This window comes from Eschscholzia californica, unplaced genomic scaffold (genome assembly GCF_041429995.1).
Source record: "Eschscholzia californica isolate CP2 unplaced genomic scaffold, dmEscCali1.0.p SCAF_3, whole genome shotgun sequence".
Classification (NCBI taxonomy): Eukaryota; Viridiplantae; Streptophyta; class Magnoliopsida; order Ranunculales; family Papaveraceae; genus Eschscholzia; species Eschscholzia californica.
In genome coordinates, this window is record NW_028238420.1 from 64,904,672 (window position 1) to 64,929,526 (window position 24,855).

General features: G+C 35.0%; 1 protein-coding gene and 1 long non-coding RNA gene across 2 annotated transcripts; one reads left to right on the forward strand and one right to left on the reverse strand.

Annotated features, from left to right (window-relative positions):
- Positions 1-6,486: 6,486 nt before the first annotated feature.
- On the forward strand, positions 6,487-21,172 carry LOC147553365 (uncharacterized). The gene is made up of 2 exons (XR_015238603.1): positions 6,487-8,570; positions 19,348-21,172. It is a non-coding gene; the product is annotated as an uncharacterized LOC147553365 (long non-coding RNA).
- On the reverse strand, positions 20,440-22,722 carry LOC147553366 (uncharacterized). The gene is made up of 6 exons (XM_086671784.1): positions 22,695-22,722; positions 21,595-21,798; positions 21,185-21,457; positions 20,898-21,062; positions 20,725-20,808; positions 20,440-20,547 (listed from the first exon to the last, which is right to left on the reverse strand). Exons 1-6 carry the CDS (start codon positions 22,719-22,721, stop codon positions 20,440-20,442), a joined length of 861 nt encoding a protein of 286 aa, XP_086527910.1. The 5' UTR covers position 22,722.
- Between the last annotated feature and the right edge of the window lie 2,133 nt (positions 22,723-24,855).

Sequence of the window (24,855 nt, forward strand, 5' to 3'; positions counted from 1 at the left end):
AAGTAGCTTGCCGACTGAGGCAATAAACCTAGGATAAAAAATGACCGTAGAAACTTATTTATGGAGACATCCATGATGATGATGAAAGAACACTACTAAGATTATTTTTTTTTTCTTTTGTTAAGATATAAGATTTTACTTCTCCTAAAACTGAAAATATTCGTGCTGCAAAACTTCTATGGACATAACACGAGAAGAGGGCGCTTATAAGCATAATTAATTTGGGCTCCTCAACAACCCACGTAACTAAACACCCAAACTGAGCCGCTTATAAGCACTCTTTCAACTTAAATTATTTTTAAGTAACATGTATATGAAGGATCAGACTAAACGGTTATTGGGCTAACAATCTGTACCTTTGGGCGCTCATATTTGGGTTGGACTTGGGCAGCTAGCGACATAATATGTCGTATGTATCTGACCCTCTTATCCAACCGAGTTGGTCGGGCTCCGCCTGGTATTTCAATCGTGGGCTCCCGTGGTCTTATTCAGAATCAGACGACCGGACTGATGACAGGTTGCCGGGGTTTCCCGCCTCCTGTAAAAGTAGATGTGTCAAACGGTTGATTCCAATAAGGCATCTAATTTCCAAGAATTGGAACCTATTTAAAATACAGTATAGGGTTCCCTTCGCAGTAATTCTGGTTCCAGTTCTTTAATATAAGGATCTATATTCAAAACTTGATAGATGCTATGTCACTTCAATTTCATCTTTAAGTTTCAACTACCCTTTAGCCAATAATCAATTGCGATCGGCTAGAGGTGCCCCTTTACATTGCCATTTGAGCCCTAGACTCGTTTGACTTCCAACATTTGTAGATGTTTTTTTTTTTACTTTGACGGGTGAATTCGAAAAAGTAAATATACTCTCAAATCAAACTAATTCGTGAGGTTTTAGACTTGACAGGCAAGACTTGGCTTTGGCTCTCGGACTGATTCGAGTCCAAGACGACTCAGATTTTTCAGATTTGAAAACAAAATTTTACTCTCAAATCACTATGAATCAACCTAAAATTAACAAACTACAGACGATTCCATCAAAAGAACACAAAAACTCTATAGATTTTGATGAAAAGAATCAACCTAAAATTTTACTTACAAATCTGGATCCTTATCAAGATTTTTCATACTCTCCATTATCAACCATTCAATCTCTAGTACAAGGAAACACTCCTTTGGTTGACATAGGATACTAAATTCTAACCCATCAGTTAAAGGTCATTGTCATCCATAATCCCATTAAATTTGATACATGTAGGTTTAAATGTTCTGACCCACTACTTAAATGTCATTGTCATCCATAACACCCCTTAAATTTGATACGTATGAAATGAGTACTATTTACAAATTAAATGCAAATGCAATAAAAGTAATGCAAAATCACACATCTAAGATAGTCCCACCAGTTTGGTTTAAATGTTTCGATATCTTAATTTTGGGATTCTAAATCAATTCGGTATAATTGAGGGGGCCAAGGAAAAAGATGGAAAATCTTAAAATAGTAACGTGCAGGTTGTACACAGATTTTTGATGTTTTGCACACAATTGTTACTTTTTTTTTTTTTTGATGAGAGACACACAATTGTTACTTGAGGACATGAGGTGGTGAAGCTTGCCTAACATAGACCAAGACAACTGGACACAGAGTACCATATAATTGTAAAGCAAAATAATTGATGAGAAAGAATCATCATGTAGCCTCAGATGATATGGCCCCCCCCATTTATTTTGCCTACATAGTACTACTCTACTACCCTACTCTATTCAATTATTTTTCTTTATTGTTATATGTTAAAGTCCGACTTGAATCTGATATAAAATTTTGGATTTTGTCAAAATTATCAATAAAGAATATTTTTATGACATATATCTGGTTATGGTGCTTATTACATTTTGATGTATCAACCATTATAATGACTTACGCAGTCACTTAAAAAAAAAATATCAACATATCTGCTCTCGCTTACCACTTTTTCTCCTTAATAATTGCCCCTTTCGCGTTAACTTTCTCACCGAACTTCAAATGCTAGTATGATCGCATAGCGAGTTGTTGAAAATAAACGATGACGAACAATTGCACATTTGCGGATACTTATTAAGTGAAATTTAAAAATAAATAATTGAAAAATAAATGATTAGTCAATCTTGTCTAGGCTTATCTTTGAGAGAAAATTTTGAATACTATCTATAAAATTAAAATTTCAACAAAAAATCTATAAAATTAAAATAAACACCCTATAAACGTTTAGAATCAAAATAATTATTCTTAATTTTTTTTGATAATGTTATTCTTGCAAATATATTCCTATACTTCATATTTTATTTTTTCCCGTTAATTTATGTACATGTGATGGTGTCATAAAAACTTATTTTCATGTAACGACGTCTCTGGAAGAGCGGGTGTGAATCTATTATTAGACGTGTTCAATTCTTTTCACTCTCTATCTCTTTGTGTCTGAGCTTGATTTTTGGCTTAGGGGGTGGTAGTGGTTGGGGACATTGGGGGACATTTTCATGTCCCCCAATGTCCGTGTTATTGGTTGGGGACATTTGAAATGTCCCCAAATGTCCATGTTATTGGTTGGAGACATTTCAAATGTCCCCAAATGTCCGTGTTATTGGTTGAGGACATTTGAAATGTCCCCAAATGTCTGTGTTATTCGTTTGGGACACGAAATTAGAGACATTTCAAGACAAATTGGTTTTGGGGACATTTGGAGACATTTTAGTGTAAATTTGGAGAGCTTTTGGAGAGAAAATGTCTCTCAAAATATGGAAGACACTTGTGGACACTTGGGGACATTTGAGTAAGGAAGATAATAAAAATAATAATTATTATCAAATCATATTATAATAATATTATCTTATTATTATACTACTACATTATTATTATTATTATTATATTATTATTATTATTATTATATTATTATTATATTATTATTATTATTATATTATTTTTATTATTATTATTATATTATATTATTATATTTTATTTGAGTAAGGAAGGTGATAAAAATAATTATTATTATCAAATCATATTATTATAATATTATCTTATTATTATATTATGTATTATTATATTATATTATATTATATTATGTTATATTATATTATATTATATTATGTTATGTTATTATATTATATTATATTATTATATTATATCATTATTATATTATATTATATTATATTATATTATTATTATATTATACTATTATATTATTATTATTATTATTATTATTATTATATTAATATTATATTAATTAATAAATATTTACCAATTGTCCATCAATGTCCACAGATATCTATGGATGTCTACGAAAGTCGAAAAATATATATTTGAAAATATTAATTAATTTTTTTATTTCATATGGTAAGACAGTAATAATATTAAAATAATAAATATCAACTAAATATCTATCAATGTCCACAGATATTCACGGATGTCTACGAAAGTCAAAAAATATATTTTCAAAGTATTAGTGCAAATATTTTATTTTATATGATTAGGTAATAATGATTATATTAAAATAATAAATGTCTACCAATTGCCATCAATGTCCACAGATATTCACGGATGTCTACGAAAGTCGAAAAATTTATTTTCAAAGTAGTAGTGCAAATATATTATTTCATATGATTAGACAATAATGATAACATTAAAATAATAAATGTCTACCAATTGCCATCAATATCCTCAGATATCCACAAAAGTCGAAAAATATATTATTGAAATATGAGTACAAATATATTATTCTGACGCTAATGATAATATTAAAATAATAAATGTCTACCAATTACCCTTCAATAATAATAATAATAATAATAATAATAATAATAATAGTAATAATAATAATATCCAATACACATTTTGTCCATGGATTCAATATGTTGAAATGTCCCCAGGACATTTTGTCCATGAACCAAATGTCTTGAAATGTCTCTGAGACATTTTGTCTATGAATCAAATGTCTTGAAATGTCCATAAAGACATTTTGTCTATGGACAAATGTCCCGAAATGTCTTGAAATGTCTCTGGAATATTTTGTCTCTGAGTGTCCTCCAATGTCTTGAACCACTACCACCCCCTTAAAAAATGATTGGGGACTTCCCTGTGTACTCTTTCAAGGGGAACAATGGTGACAAGAGAGGCTTTTGGAGCGGCTAGACTTTCCTCGGTCTTTGTTGTTGCTCATTTTTGTTCTCACTATTAGTGTGAGAGAGAGAGAGAAGCAAGTGATGAGAGTGGTTTACATTGAATGAAATGAATTGATGAACAGAGCACCAAAACTATAAGTTACATTTTTTGGCATAAAATTGTTAGGTCAAACATAATACTCCATTGATTCATTGAATGAAATGAATTAATGAATTCTCACCTTGTGACAACATATTTTTTTAGTGGGAGTTGGACGAAATTACGAATTTTTTTTTGTTGAAATGCGAAATTACGAGTTAATATAGTGATACTGATAGTTAGGCATATGTCATTCATTGAATAGTTCCATTTTCACCTTCACCTAACAAAGCATACATTCTTTGAGTGAGGGGTGTTTTGAAGGGCAACTTGTTTAATGAAAATAGACCCATAAAATTTTCCGGAGTAAAATTGCATTTTTGTAATTTATCTAAAAAATAACATTTTTGCAACAGAGATCCACACTTTGGTTTATGAGGGGTTGGGCCATTGGTCCAAAAAGGGGGCCAAAATGAAAATCCCACCCAAAGTTGCCTAAAAATGTAAGGGAGGTCCAATGTGTCCGTTTGGGAGTCAAAATTACGTAAAGGGCCCTTAGAAAATAAAGTATTTACCGTTCATGCCATCGAAAATTCTCGGGAAACGATTTTTTTTCTGAAAAATAATCTGACAACCCGTCCATCAGAATCTGTACTGTTCAGAAAATTACGGAACAGCCACCGAAAAATTCCCGGAAAACGAAATTTTTTTCGGGAAATTATTTTATTTACTGGAAATTTTTTTCTGTACTAGACATTTTTGCTGGGCGGGAATTTGAAATTTCGTTTGAGAATTTCAAAACTTCGAAAAAAACAATTTGTGACCGGGAAATTATTTTATTTACTGGAAATTTTTTTCTGTACTAGACACTTTTGCTGGGCGGGAATTTAAAATTTTTAAAAAAATTTGAAAATTTCGAAAAAAAAATTTCGTTTGAAAATTTCAAAAAAATTTGAAAATTGGAATTTTTTTATGTACGAGAAATTATTTTATTTACCGGGAAGAAATGGTTTGCTGGACGGGAATTTGAAATTTCGTTTCAAAATTTCTAAATTTCAAAAATTTTGAAACTTTGAATTTTTCGTGTACTGGTAAATTATTTTATTTACCAGTCATTTTTTTTTCCAGGAAAACGTCAGCATGTCTCGTCCAAGGGCAAGAGGGGAATAAAAAAACTGACATTTGGACCTGCAACTAATTTTTGGGCAAGAGTGAATTTTTTTTGTGTTTACCCCCCAGATTTTGGACTGTTGACTCAAAAATCCTTGGTTTATGTCTATGACAGTCCATGACATAAGTCTTTTTTTTTTTGTTGAAAGCCCGTGACACAAGTCCTACTCCCACGATGAATGCATTTCTTTTGTTAGGTGAAGGTGAAAATCATTTCATTAAATGATGGGTGGCATATACCTAACTATCACTATATAAACTTGTAATTTTGCCTAACTCCCATTTTTTTGTCAGAGAGTGACTATCCATCATTTCATTTCATTCAATGTGAAACACACTTAACTACAACAAAAATCATGTGTTTTTTTAGTTCATACAAGAGTCAGAAATTTTCAACACAGTAAGTAATCTTCCATCAAAGTTCATCTCCTTAGGAATGAGATAAACCCAAGTTTTAGAGTCTATTTACGTCTATCTTGTTGCAATTACAATCTCGCTACCCAAAAAATATACACTCGAAATTCCGTCCCCATTTATCAAAATTACCGGAAATCTACAAAAAAAAAAGTAGGCATTGGACGTAAAGGCAATCAACCTCTATTCAGTGGACTTCCTTTTGTGCGGTCATCATTACAAGGTGAATTGTTATGTTTTACAAATTGTGGAGCTTCACGTTAAGACGAAAAATCACGGTCCCTTAAATTAATTATTTCCTTTCTACATTTCATTTCTTCGATGCTAAGAACTATATACGTGTGTGGTGGGACCGATAGAAACCTACTACACAATTTCCATAATTAAAAAGGAAGTTTTATAGGTTTCCCCATCCTTCCACAAGCTCATTTGCTTGGTCTCATGCTAATTATACGCCCCCCTTTACAATGGGTATAAAAATCTCTCAGCCTTAAGAGCATCTCCAATGCAACACTCAATCTTAGAAACTCCGAGTGCCACTTAGGATTTTTAGAGTTCTTTCTTAAAAATCCTCTCCAATGCAACACTCTATTTGGATCTCTAAGATGACGTGTCGAGGGTGGAATAGAGATATCTCAAGAGGACACTCTAGAAATAGAGTGTCCTCTTGAGATATCTCTAATTGTCCAACTCATCAATATTTGATTTTCAACCAATAAAAATCGAGACTTCTATATTTTCTTAAATAACTAATTATTTATTTACAAAAATAACGGTGCCACATAAGTAAATAAGATAAGTTTAGAGTTTTGCATTGGAGAAAAAAAAAATTTGAGGATCTCTATTAACGCCACCTAGGAGTGAGAATCTCAAATGGAACTTGACACATAGGATGAATAGAGATTTTTTTGAGTTTTGCATTGGAGATGCTCTAAATCTCTCCTAAACTCAAACCCCGAAGCACCCTGGTTCTTCTCAATAGAATCTCTATGGAGATTCAAGCGTGGGCGAGCTCCAGTGATCAGACACGGCATCACAACATCAAATACATACATCATTTTATTCTTATTTTTTTGTTGAAATATACATCATTTTATTTGGTTGTTGATCCTTAACTCTGAGGTCAAAAATATATTTTCTGTTGCAAATAATGTATATAGGAGTGCCTTCTTACAAGGAGGAGGAGTGTTAATGAGAGGTGTTTTTAAAGGGGACAAAAGGGCCCATAAAATTTTTACTACTCCACTATTTACCCTAAAATACTCATTTTGCCATTATAAATAAACTCCCCCTCCCCTCTGTTTCTCTCATCTCTGTCTCTCCTAAAGTTTAGTTTCATTTAGTGCCTCTTCTCTCTTCTTCCTCTCTCTCTCTCTAAATTTTCCTTCATTTTCTTTCTCTAAGCACCTTCAATGGATTTGTCTTCATAAAAAAATAATGGTTACTGGTGAAGCTTCTCCAACTCTTCCATTTCACTCTTTTCCTTTGTCACCTGTTGTGAAATCACCTCCAGAGAGACTATGCAACCCAAGTTTTCTAGTTGAGTTATATCTCCAAGCGTTGTCTGCAACAACAGTGAGACAGGAGACCAACCGTTTTGGTAGCAGAGAAATTGGGGAAAGGAGGACTGACACTTCTCCAAGAATCTACCAACGTTGATTCTCATGAACAACTCTGTTCAGAGATTAATAATTTTGATGCACTAATAGTCCAAAGTGCAACAAGTGTGACGAGGGAGGTGTTCTCAGCGGCTAAAGGCCGGTTAAGGGTTGGAATCGATAATGTAGATGTTGTAGCAGCCACCGAATTTGGCTGTCTAGTACTCAATGCTCCAACGGCTAACACGATTGCTGCTGCAGAGCATGGAATTGCTCTTGTTGCTTCAAGCGTCAATGAAAGCTGGTAAACTTTCCTCCATCTTTGTTGTTGCTCATTTTTGTCTCACTATTAGTCATTTTTGTTGTTCCTCATTTTTTGTTCTCAATATTAGTCATTCCACAAGCTCCAATCCGGCTTTACCCAATTCCCCAGCTACAAGAACTGTTGGTATCCTAGATCATCCTTTCTGGATGTCACTTTTGTAGACAATGCTGTGAGATATAACTCGACTAGAAAACTTGAGTTGTCTGAAGGTGATTTCACAACAGGCGACAAAGGAAAAGAGTGAAATGGAAGAGTTGAAGAAGCTTCACCAGTAACCATTGTTTTTGAGGAAGGCAAAGCCATTGAAGGTGATTAGAGAAAGAAAATGGAACAAAAATTTAGAGAATGAAGATATCTCCCTCGGAAAAGAAGTGAAAGATAGAGAGGAGAGGGAGGTGAGGAAAGTGAGAAACGGGTTGTGGGGTGCACTGAATTCGTGATGTACCTACATGTGGGCGTATTGAATTCGTGACTTACCTTTTACCTACCAGATATGAAGAGTCGTTAGTTTATATCTATATATATCATCAACACATAAGTATGTAGTTACATTATGAATTCAATAAATCTTATATATTCGTTGGCACATGAAAGAAAAATAGTTGGATTTATCGAATTTTACAGTATCCTGTTTGTGGTAGCGTCCGTTCCATCTGAGGAGATTATCCAAGTAAGAAACTAGGAAGGTATGTTTTAGTTTCCTGCCCGATTTTATCTCTGGTTTGAAAATGGATAGATTCCTTTCATATGGGTTGATTCACAAACATTAGGAAAGCGTTGTTATGTTAAAATGTATATGCATATAACTTGACAATGCAGTTTTTCTAATGTGTTTGAATCTACGTACGTACCCATATGTGAAATGATTCTATCCGTGTGAGGTGAATGGCTGTTCCTAGCTAATTTCTTACTTGAGTAAGTAATCTCCTAGGAGTAAGTGGACGCTGCCACATACAGGATCCTGAAAAATGACAATAACGTTGATTAATCAGACGGTTTGAACGCTTTACTATTTTAAGTCAGTAGGTTTTTCGTGTTACCACATCTACACCGCTATTCGGGAGAAAAAAATCTCGTTATAAAGTCAAATTTAGATGTATTTCTAACAAGCCCTGCTACGAGGATTCCTCTACTTCTACTAGCTTGATGAATTTCCTTGAAACCAGGTTTCAAATTTACTACTTATTTGTTCAGAGGGTACTTCAACCTGCAACATTCATTTTGCGAGGTCGAAGTAAAATTTCATTAAGAAAAATTCATAAAACATGTAGATATTTTATAACATTGATTAGATGAAGAATAAGATCGATGCTAGAATGGCCTAAAAAAATAGACCTGACGGCCAACCACATATGCCAAAAGCTTATGTGGCCGACCCTCATTGGGCCATTTAGAGAGACAAATGACTCAATCAACGAAGGCTAACAATACCAGCTCCAGTGGGTCTTTGGTCGGCGCTCTTTGTTTTTAAGTATTGTCATAATTATGGAAGAATAGCTTTCAAGTCTCTCTACAAACTCGGGTAGGAGGCAAATACAGATTGATTGGGTTAATTAGGTTTTGGTTCAAGTTAGTGGACTTCAAAGTTAACAATATTTGAAGTTTGGTGGCAAAAATAATGAGAAAGAAACTTCAAATCAATTATTGTCATTTCTTGTCCAAGGAAACTACAAATATTTCACAGTACCATAATCACATGAAGTGTTATGAAAAGTAAAGAGAAAGGTTCTTTAAGAAAAAGAAAAGTAACGAGAAACAAACAAAACCTAATAGATTCTCACCTTCTGACAAAACATATTTTCTTAGTGGGAGTTGGGCAAACTTACAAGTTTATATAGTGATAGTTAGACATATGACATCCATTTAATGAAATGAATAGTTCCATTTTCACCTTCACCTAACAAAAAATGCATTCTTTGAGTAACAAGTGTATTAAAGGGCAATTTGTTAATAAAAGTAGACCCATAAAAATTTCTAGAGTAAAATGGTGTTTTTACTATTTATCTAGTAAAAAAGAACATTATTGCAATTACATAGAGAGAGATCCACACTTTGGTTCTATGTCTATGACAGTCCGTGACAGTCCGTGACAACGTGACAGTGTGACATAATTCCCACTCCCACAAAGAATGCATTTTTTTTGTTAGGTGAGGGGTGAAAATGGAACTATCTAATTTATTTAATGAATGACATATGCCTAACTCCCACTATATAAATTTGTGATATCGTCCAATTCCCACTAAAAAAAACGTGTTTTTGTGAGAAAGTAAGAACCCAACAATTCATTTCATTCAATGTGAAGCAAGCTAAACCACAACAAAGAAACATGTGTTTTTTTCAGTTCATACAAGAGCCAGAAATTTTCGATCACAGTAAGTAATCTTCCATCACTTTCAACAAAAAAGAAAGAAAGTAATCTTCCATCAAAATTCATTTCCTTAGGAATGAGGTAAACCATAGAGTCTATTTACGTCTATCTTGTTACAATTACAGTTACAACCTCGTTACCGAAATGTATAGACTCATAATTCCATCTCCATTTATCAAAATAATTAGAAATGTGCAAAAAAAAAAGGTGGCATAGGACGTATAAGGCCCCTAACTTCTATTCAGTGGGCATCTTTTTGTGCGACCATCATTGCAAGTCGAATAGTTATGTTTTACAAAGTGTGGAGCTTCACATTAATTGAAGCGAAAATCAGTCCCTTAAAATAAATATTTCCTTTCACCATTTCATTTTTTAGAGGCTAAGTATTATATACGTTTGTGGTAGTAGGACCAATCGAAACCTATTACACAAATTTTATAATTAAAAGGGAAGTTTTACAGGCTTCCCCGTTCTTCCACAAACTCATTTAATACGTCCCCTTTACAATGGGTATAAAAATCTCCCAACTTTAAACCACTCCTAAACTCAAATCCCGAATCACCCTTGTTCTTCCCCGAGAAGAATCTCTATGGAGATTCAAGCGTGGGAGAGTGGGCGAGCTCCAGTGACCAGAAACGACATCACTACATAAAATTCATACACCATTTTTTTTTGATGAGAGCATACATCATTTTATTTGGTTGTTGATCCTTTAACTCTAAGGTCAATAAATATATTTTCTGTTGCAAATAATTTATAGTATATAGAATATAGGAATGTTTCTTAGAGCATCTCCAATGTAACAGTCAATCTTAGAAACTCCGAGTGCCACTTAGGATTTTTAGAGTTTTTCCTTAAAAATCATCTCCAATACAACATTCTATTTGGATCTCTAAGATGACGTGTCGAGGGTGGAATAGAGATATCTCAAGAGGACACTCTAGAAATAGAGTGTCCTCTTGAGATATCTCTAATTGTCCAACTCATCAATATTTAATTTTCAACCAATAGAAATCGAGTCTTCTATATCACAAAAAATAACTAATTATTTACAAAAACAACTATATCATATAAGTAAATAAGATAACTTTAGAGTTTTGCATTGGAGACACACAAAAATTGAGGATCTCTATTAACGCCATCTAGGAGTGATAATCTCAATTAGAACTTGACACATAGGATGAATAGAGATTTTTTTGAGTTTTGCATTGGAGAAGCTCTTACAAGGAGGGGAGTGTTAATGAGAGGTGTTTTTAGAGGGGGGCAAAAGGGGCCCATAAAACTTGCCCAAGGAAAACAGTTTTTTACTACTCCACTATTTACCCCCAAATACTCATTTTGCCATTATAAATAAACTCCCCCTCCCCTCTGTTTCTCTCATCTTTGTCTCTCCTAAAGTTTAGTTTCATTTAGTGTCTCTTCTTTCTTCTTCCTCTCCCTCTCTCTAAATTTTCCTTCATTTTCTTTCTCTAAGCACCTTCAATGGATTTGTCTTCATAAAAAAATAATGGTTACTGGTGAAGCTTCTCCAACTCTTCCATTTCACTCTTTTCCTTTGTCACCTGTTGTGAAATCACCTCCAAAGAGACTATGCAACCCAAGTTTTCTAGTCGAGTTACATTTCCAAGCGTTGTCTGCAAAAGTGAGACAGGAGACCAACCGTTTTGGTAGCTTCAAAAACTTTTCTCGAAACTTCTGTTCCACTTCTAATAATTAAAGCGTCACATCTTGATATTTTCGAGCAAAGTTCCTCTTCAGTGAGATTGTATGAACAATCTACAATAGCAGAGTTTCTGAGAATTAATAGTCCTTATTCGGCTAGTTTTTCTGCAATAAGTACTGTCGGTTTCTCCTGTGATGAATTTTGTTCAATATTTCGAGATTCTATTTTTTCGGATAGCACTTCTTACTAAAAGACATCGAGATTTAACGCAAGAAGATTTCAGTGATAACCATGAAGATTTCAATGATTTCACTTCCAGTGGCGTGGCCGAGATTTTGGGGGCCCGGTGCGAACTTTTAACTAGGGCCCTTCATATGATGTAAAAACCGAACTTTTTCACATACGATATATTAGTAAAAATTTGTAAACAGTTTAATTGAACACAATTTTATCATGACAAAAATACATTAAGTAAAAATACTAATTCATGAATGATTACATAATACTACTAGTAAGAATATTTAAATAATAATTGATGTAAGTAAATTAATCTACGAATACAACTTAACTAAATATTCTAAAGATGCAATTATATGAATTAAATAAATGTTCATATAACAAATAAGTATGACTTGGAGAACCCGATGTAACACGTAAAATCCTATACCTTTTGCATATGTATATTAGATGATAAAGAAAAATATACACTTTAGAGAAGAAGACATACAACGGTATTCTAGTAGCTAAGAGAGAGAGAGAAGAAAAAGAGAAAACTAAAGAGAAGAACAAAGAAAGATAAAGATAATAGTAGAGATAAAAAAGAAGTGAAAACATGAAACAAAATTAGGTTAAAATCGATAAAAAACAATTAGAGAAAGAAAAGCCTTCAGAATAGCTATAAGGTAAGGTGGACTTGGACTGGGTGGCCTTAGTTATGATATGCGACAAAACATTTGAAAAACTAGATTTTGAAGTTGTGTATGAAGGGTTTCGAACCGGAAACCTCTTGTGTGTATAGAAAACTACTTCACCAGCTAAACTACCGACTATCTTTGAGAGACCTCGAAACCAGACATATTACATTGTACTTAACCTTCTTTACCATCACTAAAATGGGGCCCTTTGGTGGAGAGGGGTCCGGTGCGACCGCACCGGTTGCACCCCCTCTCCCACGCCCCTGTTCACTTCTTACTAATCCTAGAGGGACCGGGTCCACTCGGTTTGGCCGAGTGGAGTGGGCCGGTGGACCTCCTAACAAATGAAAGTTCGTAAAATTTCCTCCATCTTTGTTGTTGCTCATTTTTGTTCTCAGTATTAGTCTCCTGTTTGTGGTAGCTCCCGTTCCATCGGAGGGGATTATCCAAGTAAGAAACTAGGAAGGTCTGTTTTAGTTGCCTACTCGATTTTATCTCTGGTTTGAAAATGGATAGATTCCTTTCATATGGGTTGATTCACAAACATTAGGAAAACGTTGTTATGTTAAATCTATATGCATATAACTTGACAATGCCGTTTTTCTAATGTGTTTGAATCTACGTACGTACCCATATGTGAATGGATTCTATCCTTGTGAGGGTGAATGGCTGTTCCTAGCTAATTTCTTACTCCAGTAAGTAATCTCCTAGGAGTAAGTGGAAGCTACCACATACAGGATCCTGAAAAATGACAATAACGCTGATTAATCAGACGGTTTGAACGCTTTATTATTTTTAGTCAGTAGGTTTTTCGTATTTCCACATCTACACCAGTATTCCGGATAAAAAATCTCGTTGTTATAACAAACCTTGTTATGAGAATTCCTCTACTTCTACTAGCTTGATGAATTTCCTTCAAACCGGGTTTCAAATTTATTACTTATTGTTCAGAGGATACTTCAACATTCATTTGTGAGGTCAAGTAAAATTTCATTAACAAGAAATTCAGAAAACATGTAGATATTTTATAACATTGATTAGATGAAGAATACGATCGATGCTAAAATGCCCTACCAAAATGGAGCCCACCACATGCCAAAAGCTTATGTGGCCGACCCTCATGGGGCCATTTAGAGAGACAAATGACTCGATCAACGAAGGCTAACAATATCATCTCCGGTCGGTCTTTGGTTGGCTCTCTTTGTTTTTAAGGAGGATTGTCATAATTATGGAAGAATAGCTTTCAAGTCTTTATATAAACTGGGGTAGGAGGCAAATACAGATTGATTGGGTTAATTAGGTTTTGGTTCAAGTTAGTGGACTTGAAAGTTAAAAATGTTTGAAGTTTGGTGGCAAAAGTAAATGAGAAAGAGACTTCAAATCAATTATTGTCATTTCTTGTCCGAGGAAACTATAAATATTTGACAGTACCATAATCTCATGAAGTGTTACAGAAAAATAAAGAGAAAGATTCTTTAGGAAAAAGAAAAGTAAAGAGAAACAGACAAAACCTAATGGATGGTGCATCTAATTTAAACAACAAAAAAAGAAATGGAGGGGTACCATATAAGGCTACTATTTGATAGTACTAGTCTATCTCCTCAATTATTTTGGCAGCTGGTATTTACAGAGCTAAGCGAGCTCTTTACGTAGCCTCCAAAAAGTGAAAAATGATTTTATTTGTATATTATTTAATTTAATGGGAAATGATAAAGTTACAAAAGATTTTGACAAAAAAAGTTTCCCAGCTGATTTGGCGGGTGTGGTTTCAAACTTTGACCAAATCTAGGCCGTTGAGAGATGAAAATCACAACCGCCACATCAGCTGGGAACTTTTTTTTGTCAAAATCTTTTGTGATTCTAGCATCTCTCTTATTTAATTAATTAATTTATAATTGTATTGTACTATTATCACGTGCAAAACATATCATCAGTAGTTTTGACAAAAATGAGTAGGTCATATGTGTAATTGATAGGTCAAGATGCCCTAATGAGGGCTGAGTTTCCATTATATATAGACAAGTATTACAACTTAAGATGGGCAAAACTACCCTTGTGAAAATAAGAAAATACAAAAGTATGACTATACACTTATATCCCCCCTCAAGCTGAACGGTGGGAACCAAGAGAAAGCTTGACTTTTAAAAATTGAAATCTAGAAGTAGCAAGACTTTTAGTGAAAATGTCAGCAATATTTTCATCTCCTGGAACATAATGAACTCTGAGATTTCCATTGTTGACTTGCTCCCGAACGTAATGGAAATCAATGGCTGCGTGTTTGGTTCGCGAATGTAATATAGGGTTAACAGCCAAATAAGTAGCACTAATGTTGTCACATAAAATAGTTGGAGGTGCCTTTAATGGAAAACCCAATTCAGATAAAAGATTTCGAAGCCATGTAACCTCCGCAGTGGTGTGGGCCACAGCCCGGTATTCCGCCTCGGTGGAGGAGCGAGAAACTGTCGGTTGAGTCTTAGATGACCATACGAGTACATTTGGACCCAGTAGAACACATAACCCTGACGTGGACCTGCTATCATCTGGAGAGCCTGCCCAGTCAGCATCTGAGTAGGCTCGAAGAGTCCAGGAAGAAGACTTTCTAATTGTAAGACCATCGGAGATGGTGCCTTTCAGGTACCGGAGAATCCTTTTTGCCGCCGTTAAGTGAACATCCGATGGTGCTTTCATAAACTTTGAGACCTGATTCACAGCATAGGTGATATCAGGACGAGTAAGATTTAGATACTGTAAAGCACCTACTAAACTTCGATAAATTTGAGGTTCCAAGATAGATTTTCCATCATTGATCGAAAGTTTAGACCCAGATCTTGTTGGAGTAGAAGCAGGCTTCGAATTGAGTAGACCATAGCGATGAAGAAGATCAACAATATACTTCCTTTGTGTAATAATTAGGGATTCATGATTTCTACTAACCTCCATACCCAAAAAATATGATAAGTTCCCCAAATCAGTCAGAGAGAATCGAGAATGTAGAAGAGAAATTAACTTGCAGACCTCTGAATTCAAAGACCCAGTTACGAGAATGTCATCAACATAAAGCAAAATTACCATAAAACTGACTGAATTTCGTCTACAGTACATCGATGGATCAGAAATTGATTGGATGAACCCTAATTCCAATAGAGCTTCTGTAAATTTGTGATGCCATGCCCTTGGGGCTTGTTTCAAACCATAAATTGCTTTTTGAAGTTTACAAACATGATTCGGAAGATTTGGATTTGAAAAACCTTGAGGTTGCTTCATAAAAACCTCTTCTGTTAAAACCCCATTCAAAAAGGCGTTCTTGACATCTAACTGTCTAACCGGCCAATCATTCATTACTGCTAGAGTGAGAACCGTTCTAATGGTGGCTGGACGAACAACAGGGCTAAAAGTTTCGTTATAATCAACCCCATGTTGTTGATTAAACCCTCGAGCCACTAATCGAGCTTTATAGCGTTCCACAGTGCCATCTGATCTTTGTTTTACTCTATATATCCATTTACTATCAATGAGATTCATGGTGGGAGACCAAGGAACGAGAGTCCAAGTTTTATTGTTGATAAGAGCTTTAATCTCGTCGTTCATGGCTGCAATCCAATGAGGAAACTTCGACGCTTGAGTGAAGGTAGTCGGTTCAGAGAGATTAGGGTTGTCAATGTGAGAGACAAGTGTGTGTGGTAACACGTGAGAGGAGGTGAAGAGAACCTTGGGTTTTCTCGTGCCGTCACGAGTTCGTGTTATCATTGGATGGCGAGAGGATACCTCTGTTAAAGGACCAGAGGTGGTTGGAATAGTGGGTGAAACAGACTCTCTGTGTTCTGTCGCCAATGGTACAGTAGTGAGAGAAGTGGATAAAGGAGGCTGAACAGCTGGAGTAGTAGTGGAAGGCGTGGCTGTAACCGAGACAGGTGGGTCAGAAGGAGGAACAGTAGTGGGACTCGGTGTACCGATAATGTGTCCAGCTGTTGAAATGGAATTGACACATGGACGGCTAGACGATGAAATTGGATTGTCGATTATCTGATTCGAAAGAGGGAAAACATTCCAAGATAGAGAAATAGGGTTCGTGGAATAGGTTGAGGACGAAAGAGGGGAAGACGAAGAAGATGAAGATTGAGCAAAAGGAAAAAGGCTTTCATCAAATAGAACATTGCGGGAGATAAAAACCCTATTCGATTTTTCTTCTAAACACCTATATCCTTTATGATCTAAACTATATCCAATGAAGATACATGGTCTGGATTTAGGTTGAAGTTTTGAAGAATTGTAAGGAACAAGCAGTGGATAGCATCGACAACCAAAGGTACGAAGATCAGAGTAATTAGGTGGACGACAAAAAAGCTTCTGAAAAGGTGAACAACCATGAAGAACAACAGAGGGAAGACGATTCAGAGTATAAATAGCAGTACTGAATGCTTCAGGCCAGAAGGATGTTGGTGTCGATGACTGAGAAAGTAAGGTCAGAGATGTCTCCACTAAATGCCGAATTTTTCGTTCGGCTACTCCATTTTGCTGTGGAGTGTGGGGACAGGATCGTCGGTGAATGATTCCAGAATTAACAAACAGATTTGAAAGTTGAGTATTTACAAACTCACCTCCTCCATCTGATTGAAAAATTTTAATGGTTTTTGAAAATTGATTTTCAACTAAGATTTTGAAATTCTTTATAATTTGTGGTACTTCTGATTTCTGTTTTAGGAAATAAATCCAAGTAAAACGAGTAAAGTCATCAATAAGAAGAAGCACATAACGAAAACCAGAATTGGAAGTAATTGGAGCTGGACCCCAGAGATCCGAGTGAATGATTTCTAAAGGAGATTGAGAATAATGTTGAACATTATCAAAAGGCAGAGAATGATGTTTAGAACACACACAATTTTCACACAAATTGTTCTTGATTACAGAAGTAGTTAAAGGTAAATCAAACTTAGACAAAATAGATTTAAAATTCCTAAAATGTGGATGCGCAAGCCTCTTGTGCCAGACTTCTGGACTGGTACGAGATCCTTGAGACGCCACTTTGGTAAAGAGAGCTGAAGTGATTTGTGGTGCAGGAGCATTGAAGAGACGAAAAAGGCCATCAGACATCGTTCCGGCGAGCAGGGTCTTCCCTGTTGGGATTTCCTTCACACAGAAACCAGATTGATGGAACAGAATACAACAATTAATGTCGTGAAGGAGTTTGGAGATAGAGATAAGATTCTTTTTGAAATCAGGTACATAAAGGACATTTTTTAGTAGAAATTTAAAATGAGGAAGATAGACATTACCTGAACCAGCTACTGTTGAGGTTTGGCCATTGCCAACCATAACTTGATCAGGGATAACAGAATCAGATCGAGAGATAACAGAGGATACATCTGAAGTAATATGACTGTTTGCACCTGAATCCATATACCAGTGAGGATCATGAGAAAAATTATCGAGTCCAAGAGCAGCAAAAGATTGAACAAAGTCAGAGGATCGAGTAAGCTGAAAGCATTGTCGAGCTGAATGACCACTCTTCCCACAGTATTGACAAACAATAGAGTATCTATCTGGTGGGGGACCCAAAACTGAAGAAAAACCTCCTCCACCTCTGTTCATACGACCACCTCCTCTGTAAGATCCCCTTCCACCTCCTCTGTTATAAGATCGACCTCTAGAGGGTCGATACTGTTGTGAGTATGACCTAGGTATAGGAGGAGGGGTAGGAGTTTGAGTAAACATGACAGTAGGTTGAGGGGTTGGTGTTTGATTGAGTTCAATACGAAACTCTTGAGTTAGGAGAAGTGAATAAAGTTCATCATAAGTGGGAGGAGTGAGTCTGGTAGTGATAGAGGTAACAAAAGACTCAAACTCAGAGCCTAATCCTGAGAGAACAATGAGCACTAGCTCTTGGTCTGAAACAGAATGACCAACAGATGCAAGAGAGTCAGAGAGATTCTTGATACGAAGTAAATAATCTGAAACACTTTGTGTCCCCTTTTTGCAGGTTTGAAGTTGAAGCTTGAGGTTCATCAGTCTAGCTGAGTTTACTGAAGAAAAATTTCTTTCCAAAGCTTCCCACACAGCTTGAGAGGAAGAAAGACCAAGAACCTGAGAGAGGACAGGCTCTGTTAAAGTAGCATTGATCCATGAAAGTAACATCTGGTCAATACGATACCAGAAACAATAATCTGGGTTGATTGAAGGAGAAGAAGAGGAAGATGATGAGAGAAATTCAGAAGGAGGAGAACAAGTGCCATTAACAAACTTATACAGATCTTGACTGTGCAAGATTGGTAGCATCTGGCTACGCCATAGAAGATAGTTGGTTCTATCAAGTTTGATAGAAATGAGATTCGAAATGTTGGTTAGGGAGGGAAAAGAAAGAGGAGGGGAAGCATTTTGGGAGGACATTTGGGTAGGAGAAGGATGAGGTTCAGTTGAATCAGCCATGAAAGACGAAAAAGGAGAAGAAAAGAAAAGAAGAAAAGAAGGAATGAAGCACTGAACTCAAGAAGATTTTGTGTAACCCTAGAGGGCTCTTGATACCATGTAATTGATAGGTCAAGATGCCCTAATGAGGGCTGAGTTTCCATTATATATAGACAAGTATTACAACTTAAGATGGGCAAAACTACCCTTGTGAAAATAAGAAAATACAAAAGTATGACTATACACTTATAATATGAAGAAATCCAACTTATATATGAACAGATCCGGTTTATAAAGAATATGAAAATGACCTACAAAGTTGATGTTAGTCTCGAACAAATCGTCAACTATCTCTGATTTTTGGATATAATATTGAAATGCCCTGTTTCTTTCTTTTAGTCTGAGACTTGGCCTCAGCTTTCAGATTGACCAGTCTGAGAGCCAAAGCAAGGGCTCAGGCTGACCCGTCCGAAGGTTTGTTTTGGGGTTCGAACGATCGATCTAAAGTTATACCCGTGTACCAATAGATGTTTGGGGTCAAAGGAGATTGATCATGCTCAATCTCCTCCATCGGGTGCTAACAACAATTTTGTGGGTCTTTTAGCCGCTCCCATTCCCTATACCTATTTGCTAGAGACTTTAATTTTTTTTTTGAAAGATGTTAGAGACTTTCTTCTCAACCATTCCCTCACTCGCATTCTGATCCACTCGCTCACTCACTAGTACATTTCTACCCAACTACCCATTGGAAAAACATGTGGATGGTGCCCTCTCATCTTAATTTTTTATGTACTAAATGAGATGTGAGAGCTTCTTTTAATAGGCAGGGACCTCTTAATATACTTTCAATAAAAGAGGTGTGTGCTTTTGTAACTTCCCTATTTGTTGATTCATGAGATAATGATCCATACAAAGGGCTTCACAAGAAGCCCGGGACCCCGACTGTGAGAAACTGCGTTAGGTGTTGCCCGACGAGTACATGCCTTGTTCCCCGTCAACCTACCATCCTGCCTATTTGACATAATTTGCATGTATGTGCGACTTTAGGCCTCCCTTGTGACATAAAATGGAGGCGATAAACTTTGGGTGAGGAGTTTTAAAGGCGCTTCTTATAATTGTTAAAAGAGTAACTAATTCTATTAAGAGAATATTCATTATGAAGACCAAAAAAAAAAAAAAAAAATTATGTCATTTTTATTATCTGCCAACCCTCTTTCTTTCCCTATACAGATCGGCTTGTTGATTTGAACTTAAATAAAAAATAGATATAACTTCTAAAGAAACAATGATTGTGGAGTAACATATATATTCTTGAGCTTTGAACCTAAAAACTAGATCCAAATATCTAAGGCTAAACGACGACAAAACCTTTCATGACAGTGACGACATTTCCTCTAATACGAGCCCTTTGTCTTTCTGCATCTACATGAATGACAACTTGTCCACCTCTTGCCGATGCCTATTAGTCAATTTATAAGAAAATTAGTTCATCGTCAGTACATAAATATATATAGCTAGACTAATCTAGAAGTTAGCTGTCGACAGTTTTTTAGCGAAAATATTACAAAAGAGAGAAGAAAATAGAGATAAAAATGGACTTTCAGGCCAAGTATCATTTTTCTAAAGATAATAGTACCTGGTAGGCAACTAAATCAGATCTTCCAAGTTTCTTACTCCAGTAATCTCCTAAGATACAATGTGCACTACCACAAACAGGATCCTGAAAAATGATGATAATAACAAAGATCAGTCAAAGTGTTAATTTGAAAGTTGGACTATTTGTACTGGTCAGATAGGATTTCGTGTTACCTCATCGACCCCAGTATTTGGGAGAAAAACCCTCGATATGAAGTCAAATTTAGATCCAGACGGGGCAAACGCTGTTATAAGGATTCCTCTACCGATACTACCTTTTTGGATTTCTTTGAAATCCGGTTTCAAATTTACTACTTCTTGTTCAGATGAGACTTCAACCTGCAACATTCATTTTACGAAGTCTGAGTAAAATTCCATCTCGAAAAAAATCCATAAAAACAAGTATATATATTATGACTCTAATTATAATTAGAAGGAATAATATGAGTCAGAGCGAATACAATGAGGTCTCCCGTCATGGTAGCTTTCGTGACATTGACGACATGCGCACCATTAAGAGTTGACGACAGTGAGGGGATCTCACTAGGATCACAATCGATATTAAATGCTAAAGGTAGGTCTATCTCAACGGAGAAGTGATCGCCTTTTTTCTCAACTTTTCTAGCAGTCAAGAGTCCACATATTGATGAAAATTCAATGACATCTGATTTCACCAAACCACAAGTGAATAAAACGTGCGCAGCCGCCACGGTTGCATGACCACAAATTAGAACCTACAACAAATAGTATTACAAAATGAAGCATGAGAACTTAACTATTTGAAGAAAGTGGATCATTAATCGAGCTCAACATAAAAATTTACTCTTTTTTCCTACAAAATTTCCCACTTTCGTACAAAAAATTTGTATACCTCTTTAGTAGCGGTGAACCATCTTATGCTAAAATTTGGATTCGACGATTCGTCCTCATAGTTGTTGATCCTAGTTAGATAAGTAGTTATAGGTAAATTGAATTCCATTGCAACTTCGGACATCCATTTCTCCTCTTTGGTTTCTTCAAGTAAAACAACTGCGGCTGGATTTCCCTTGAATGCTTTTTCAGCAAAGACATCCACCTAATATCAATAAAAAATAACTCAAAAATAATTTCTATGAATAATTGAAAGAGAAGAGTAAGAGACTTACGACAAAGTATTCGACGAATTTTGTCATCGTGGTCATTTTCTCAAGTACAAAAACACAACAAAATTCTAATTTGTTATATAGAGGTAAAACTACAACTTAAGTTAGAAAAAGTTGCACTAGAAGGAAACTCTTATATTATCAAAGATTAGCTCAACAATATAAGCATATAATATATGTGGTTCTTGTCTTTACAAGATTGGTTTCTATACACATTCCAATAGCTAGCTCAAATTGGTGAGCAAAATTTCTATATTTTTTGGATATCGACGAGGTGTTAGCTGTGGCCTAACCACACCATTACATAAACAACATGTTTCATGATCCATGAATTTTGTTTTCAACTAAAATGGGATAATATGAATCAATCACCAATCTAAAGTTGTATAACGTTTTACGGTCTTTGTGTAATCGCTGAAAGCAAACGTTTCAAGATTTTAACATAAGGACATGCAAAACATGAAAGCAACCAACACATAAAACTTTGAAAATCATTTTATATCCCAAGAGAATAGAAAAATATAAAAAAATATGCAAACCAAACATGCCTTTTAGAGAATATTTCATAGACGAGTCACCGGGTATATAAATCTAAAAAATAAAGGTGGATACTGAATAAGAAATACTAACAAAAAAAAAAAAAAGTGGTGCGACCAGATTCAAGCCCGGGTCAGGACACTGTAGTAATGTAGTTCCGCCTCTAGGTGGTGGTGAAGTTATTGTGGTGGCGATGGTAGTAATGGTAAAAGAGAATAAATTTACACCTAACACTAAATATAAGTTGAAAGCTAGAACCACAGGGCCTAAATAAGAGAGGGGAACAACTTACAACAAAGTATTCGACGAATGTGTGCATCATAGCCATTTCCTCGAGTTATTGAATAACAAATAAGAATGAGTTTGAGGCAGCGAGCTTGAGAACAAATATGAATGAGTTTGAGACAACGAGCTTGAGAAAGAGAGAATGAGATTGAAAGAGAAACATACCCATTTTTATAGAGAAATATGGAGACGAAAGCGGGTACAATTTTATCTTCCTAGTAGTTTCTTTGATTTGTTTGCAAAATTGCAGCCGGAATTCAAAGTAAATAACACTGACAAAATATGTTGCTTTGGTCAAAATCTTGGGCGCCACAATGGACTATGACGGCAAAATATGTTATTTTGTATATGAAGCAAAGTATTTAAATAACAATGATATTTATGTGAAAATTTAGATTAATATTGTATGCTAAAATCTACACCTTTTTTGCCCGTGGTAAGAGACTCATTGCTAAATTGTATTTTGAATTAGCTCTGATAATAAAAGAAGTCAGAATTATATATTGATGTAGAGGAATTGGCCGAATAATACATAGAAGAAATCGATGTTGTCATATATAAAGATGACAGACTAAAACGAGCAAAACTGAAGCTACCGGTGAATTGGACGAAATTTTGAAGGACGGTGCAAAATAGTCTACCGCTCGTTCGATGTCACTTCACCACAACCTTTCCAAATTGAGGGACAAATTCCATCGCTCGTTCGGTGTAAGAGTAGTTTTTTTTTACTACACTAGTAAATATTTTTTTTTTTGTTTAGTAGTTTTTTATTTTCTTGAGATTCTAGTGTTTTTATTTATCTAGATTTATCAATAAAATTCAGTATTTTAGTGTACTCTTACAAGTTTCGGTTCTAGTAATCTTTAGACGAAGATCTAAATTTTTTTTGAGATTTCTGCTGCGTCATATTTAGAATTAACTTCAATAATATAGGGAACTGAGCGAAGGGAAAAAAAAATTGATTCTCCCATGTCGGTCGAAAAATTCCTACACCTTAGAAGAAAGTCATACTCATCCTTATTAGCTTTTCCTTTTTCATTTCATTAAAAAAAATTCTTTTTTTGAAAAAATATAAATAATAGAAGAAGATAGACAAGTTGACCTATGTATCTTTTTCTTTTATGTATTGGCTTTGTTCAAGAAAAAAATAAGGTTGACCTCTCTCCATACCAAAATATAAGTTAACAGCCGAAAATTAAATCAAGAATGAAAAAGAAAAAGTTGACAAAAAAAAGTAGAAATTGTCGACTTTGTATAAATTAGAGTAGACTTTTCCTTACGTAACACGTGGGCGACATGATACACAAAAAAAAAAACATTCTACAAAATTTAGAAGGTTTACTTTCCCTCATCTCGTTTGAATCATTTAGTAAAGTTGGTTTATATTGGGTTGAACCAAACGATATTCAAATTTTGAGAGGTGAAACTTAAATTAGGAGAACAAAATAAACACAACTTAAAATTCGACCACATAATTAGCCACCCCAAAATAAACCCCAACCAACCTGCCTAAAGAAAATTGGAAATCTGCTAGTTTTCCCATAAAACCCAACAAACAATTTTGAGTCAAAAACACCAAATTAGCATATGACATGCCAAATTATTAAACTCTCAGAGTTAAAGCACATATTTGGCATATGACATGTAAAATTATTTAAATTTTCAAACTAAACGATTTGCTTCTGAAGTCTGTGTTAACCAATAATACTAAATATATTACTATTGAAAAACATAGTCGGAGTATCAATATTTGGTAACCACACTAGTTATAGAGGTTGAACTAGTTAGAATTCTAAATATTGTGAATCAAACATATCACTAGGATCAAAAGGGAACCTCTCAATTATGATGGAAGACGGCATAAGTTGTTTTCAATAGTGTGAATAGAAGAATTAGCTAAGAGTTTCATTTGTGTTAGCTAGGAAAATGGTTATGTTTCTCAAGAGGAAATAGAATATATATATATATATATATAAAAGAAAAGAATCGAAAGTCAAACACACCCTTAAATTGTAAGTTTGTTGTTAATAAGCCACACTAAAGAATGTTGGTATTTTTAATATTAGTGGGTTGACCGTGGATGTCACGGACTCACGACATACCTTGTGAGCCAAACTAAATCAGACGGTGATAACACTAGTGTTCTTCTTCATGTTAAAGGGAAGACT

Coding starts and splice junctions, on each gene's coding strand:
- LOC147553366 (XM_086671784.1), bottom strand. CDS start 22,721: ATGCACACATTCGTCGAATACTTTGTT. Junction 21,458..21,594: donor GGTTCACCGCTACTAAAGAG/GTATACAAATTT, acceptor TATTTGTTGTAG/GTTCTAATTTGTGGTCATGC. Junction 20,548..20,724: donor CTGATTTAGTTGCCTACCAG/GTACTATTATCT, acceptor ATTGACTAATAG/GCATCGGCAAGAGGTGGACA.